Source organism: Macaca mulatta, chromosome 10 (genome assembly GCF_049350105.2).
Source record: "Macaca mulatta isolate MMU2019108-1 chromosome 10, T2T-MMU8v2.0, whole genome shotgun sequence".
NCBI classification, from domain to species: Eukaryota; Metazoa; Chordata; class Mammalia; order Primates; family Cercopithecidae; genus Macaca; species Macaca mulatta.
The window spans coordinates 14,984,146-14,987,810 of NC_133415.1; the positions used below are offsets into that span (position 1 = coordinate 14,984,146).

Genomic DNA, 3,665 nt, shown 5'->3' on the forward strand with positions numbered 1-3,665 from the left:
CTGGAGTTTGGCCCTGGAGGCACTGGGGAGCTCCTACAGGGCTGTGAGCTGGGCAGTGGCTTGCTTGCTATCTCTCTCTTCCTGGGATTGCAAAGCAGCCTCTCCTCTAAGGCTGTGTCCGTAAACCCCCAGCGCCTCAGGGCTGCTCTCCCACCTGCCTCTGTGCGCCTCAGTCTCACAGCCATGTCGTTCTCTTTCTCCCTGACTCTCTGTGTTCCACAGGGGCCGTGAGGGCCTCAAGCATTTTCCCGATCCTGAGTGTGATTCTGCTTTTCATGGGTGGCCTCTGCATCGCAGCCAGCGAGTTCTACAAAACTCGACACAACATCATCCTGAGTGCCGGCATCTTCTTTGTGTCTGCAGGTAACAGCCACTGATCTGAGTGGGCTGGAGTCCAGGCCTGCCACTGGGAAGAAGGCTGGGGTCTGGGTGCTTAGGGGCCACGAGGGCCTGGCAGAGAGAGATGGGGAGACAGGAGAGGAATCTCCAGGACTTGCACTAGGTCGTGTTGCAGGGGAGAAAGGTTGTGGTGGGGGCTCCTGTCCTGTAGCAACGCCTGAGCCTCCACCAAATCCTCCAGGAGCATCCCCATATCCCATCCCTTGGCCCAGTGGCCCATCTTCTTCCCACCACTTGGAAAAAGGCCCAAATCCCCGCTTCCTCTCAGGGTACTTGGCCAATTGCCACTTGCCCTTCTCCCTCTTGGTACAAGTAAACCCATGAGGAGGCTGGAGAGAGGGCACCCAAGTACCTCGCTGTTCCAACCCCTATGGGATACTCAGCTTCACCTTGGAAACCGAGGGTGGACTCTCCCCTCACTGTTCCACCCAGGTGGGAGCAGGCAGGCACCCACATCCAGAAGTCTGAGCCCAGTTACATGACAGATGAGTCACACTCACTTCAGATGCCAGAAAAAGAACCTGGGTGTAGCCTGAGCCATTTAATAAGAATGACCAACATCAGGCCGGGTGCAGTGGCTCATGCTTGCAATCCCAGCACTTTGGGAGGCTGAGACAGGAGGATTGCTTGAGCTCAGGAGTTCGAGACCAGCCTGGGCAACATAGCGAGGCCTCAAGACCGTGTCTCTACAAAAATTTTTTTCTTTTAATCAGCTGGGCGTGGTGGCACATCCATAATCCCAGCTACTAGAGAGGCTGAGGTGGGAGGATCGCTTGATCCCAGGAGTTTGAGACTTGCAGTGAGCTATGATCACACCACTGCACTCCAGCCTGGGTGACAGAGCAAGACTCTATCTAAAAAAAAAAAAAAAAGAAAAGAACCACCAACATCTAAGAGTACTCACATGTATTCACCCTTTTAACCTTCTCCGTGACCCTAAAGAGTAAGGCTTAACCTGACTCCCATTCTACAGATCTGGAAACTCAAACCAAGGTTAACTTGCCAAGGCTTTGAACGCTGGCAGCCTGGCTCCAGGAGCCCACCTTCACCCGCTGCTACACCAGCTTCAAAGCCCTGTGCAGCCTTAAGCAAGTTCCTTAACCTCTCTGTGCTTGTCTCCTCATCTGTGCCCTGCTTGAGAAGCACCAAGCAGTGAAAGCAGGTAGTGAAGCCTCAGTGAACAACATCAGTTACTCAGCACCTTGTGAAATGCCTCCCTTCTCCCGCCCTGCCCATGTCTGTTTCCATTAACGCTTCCCTTGTGGCTCTCTCTGAATGGAAAGAAAATGTTAAGGGGAAGCTGGCAGATGTCCCTCTACACTGCCCCACCTGTTCATGAAAACGCGGGACCCGGGAAGGCCCACAGAGCTGTCCCCGACCTTTAGGGCTGCCCAGTGGCCGACTTCTGAGAAACTAACGTCCTTCTCTCTGATCCCCCCACCCCGCCACCCTGCACCCCGCAGGTCTCAGTAACATCATTGGCATCATAGTGTACATATCTGCCAATGCCGGAGACCCCTCCAAGAGCGACTCCAAAAAGAATAGTTACTCATACGGCTGGTCCTTCTACTTCGGGGCCCTGTCCTTCATCATCGCCGAGATGGTCGGGGTGCTGGCGGTGCACATGTTTATCGACCGGCACAAACAGCTGCGGGCCACGGCCCGCGCCACGGACTACCTCCAGGCCTCTGCCATCACCCGCATCCCCAGCTACCGCTACCGCTACCAGCGCCGCAGCCGCTCAAGCTCGCGCTCCACGGAGCCCTCACACTCCAGGGACGCCTCCCCCGTGGGTATCAAGGGCTTCAACACCCTGCCGTCCACGGAGATCTCCATGTACACGCTCAGCAGGGATCCCCTGAAGGCCGCCACCACGCCCACCGCCACCTACAACTCCGACAGGGATAACAGCTTCCTCCAGGTTCACAACTGTATCCAGAAGGAGAACAAGGACTCTCTCCACTCCAACACAGCCAACCGCCGGACCACCCCCGTATGAAAACCGCGGGGCCTCGCCAGCACCGGGGCCGAGCCGGGAGGAGGGCGCGGTCCCCGGGGGCGGGGCGGGGCGGGGCGGGGGCACCCAGACCATCCGCGGGGAGACCTCCCAAAAGCGAAAGAAAAAAAAAAAAAAAAAAAAAAAACCACACACACACACACCACAAAAAAAGAGAAAAACATAACAAGTAAATTTTAAAAAAAAGAACAAAATATAAGAGGAACAAAGAAGCAAAACAACAGGAAATGTGGGAAAACATAAACGAAGGAAGAAAAACAAACTCTAAAAAAAAGCGAGAGGGATAAAAAATTAAAAATAGAAAATAAATCTAAAAGAAAATGCATGATTTCCCATGTACCATTATTTTAACATTTAATAAAAATCAATTTAAATGAAAAAATAAAAGGGAACCAAGATAACATTAAAGCAAAAAAAAATATATATGAACAGAAAGGAAAGGGGATGTCCTTTGTATTTTTCAGGGTTTATGTTATTATTTTTTTTAACGCCGGGAGAGTTACTTTTCTGTTCCCTTTAACCCCCAGTGGGCCCTGCCTCCCTGGGAGAGTGGGGGGCGAGACTCAGGGGCCCCGGGGCCAGGTGAGCCTGCAGTCACTGCCAGGTCCTTGGAGCCCCTGGGTGGGTGCCCCAGGAACGCGGGGAAGGCTCAGGGCTTGAGCCGCCCCCACCCAGCATTGATGGGGCAATTGTAGGCCTCCAGGTGACCGAGCCCTTGTCCCTCCTCTCCGTTAGGGTGCCTGGAGCGGGGTACACTTGGGGCTTGCCTGGCCCCAGGTTCCCAGTCCTTAATGGTCCTTAACCCACTGTGATGACTTCCTAGGCCTTGAGGAAAGGGAAGGAGAGGGGAGGCCGCCGGTGGCTTACCAAGATGCCGGAAACCCCGGAGTCCTCAGGGTGAGCCTCTTGGGGTCATGTCCCCAAGCTCCTGTCCTTGGGGTCAGGAGACACCCAACCCCGGGGGACATGAAACAGCTCTCCCTCCTCACCCCTCACCTCAGGGCCACCTGATGACCCTGGGGTGATGGTGGACCCCCAGACTCATAAGGCCCCCAGTTCCCTGGGAAGGGGGTTCATTGACCCTTTGGGGGTCCTTGGACTCACTGATGCCCTCTTGGGGCCCAGCGGGTTCAACAATGACACTGCAAAAAGGTTTCTTTTTACAAAAGAAAAAGGAAAAACAAGTGGTGATTTTTTTTTAATAAAAAAACCACAGACTATAAATAAATGTAAATATAAAATAAGTGGA

General features: G+C 53.7%; 1 protein-coding gene across 2 annotated transcripts in view; it reads left to right on the forward strand.

Annotated features, from left to right (window-relative positions):
* CACNG2 (calcium voltage-gated channel auxiliary subunit gamma 2) overlaps nucleotides 1–2,737 on the forward strand; it is a 138,608-nt gene extending 135,871 nt beyond the window's left edge. Inside the window, exons 3-5 of one of the 2 annotated variants that reach the window (XM_077949834.1) lie at nucleotides 223–363; nucleotides 1,863–2,217; nucleotides 2,487–2,737. In XM_077949834.1, the coding sequence (XP_077805960.1) occupies nucleotides 223–363; nucleotides 1,863–2,217; nucleotides 2,487–2,589 (599 nt within the window). In that variant the 3' untranslated portion in view covers nucleotides 2,590–2,737. Of the gene's footprint in view, nucleotides 1–222; nucleotides 364–1,862 lie in introns of both variants that reach the window. The other variant, XM_028827749.2, reaches the window with a different exon arrangement.
* Nucleotides 2,738–3,665: the final 928 nt, after the last annotated feature.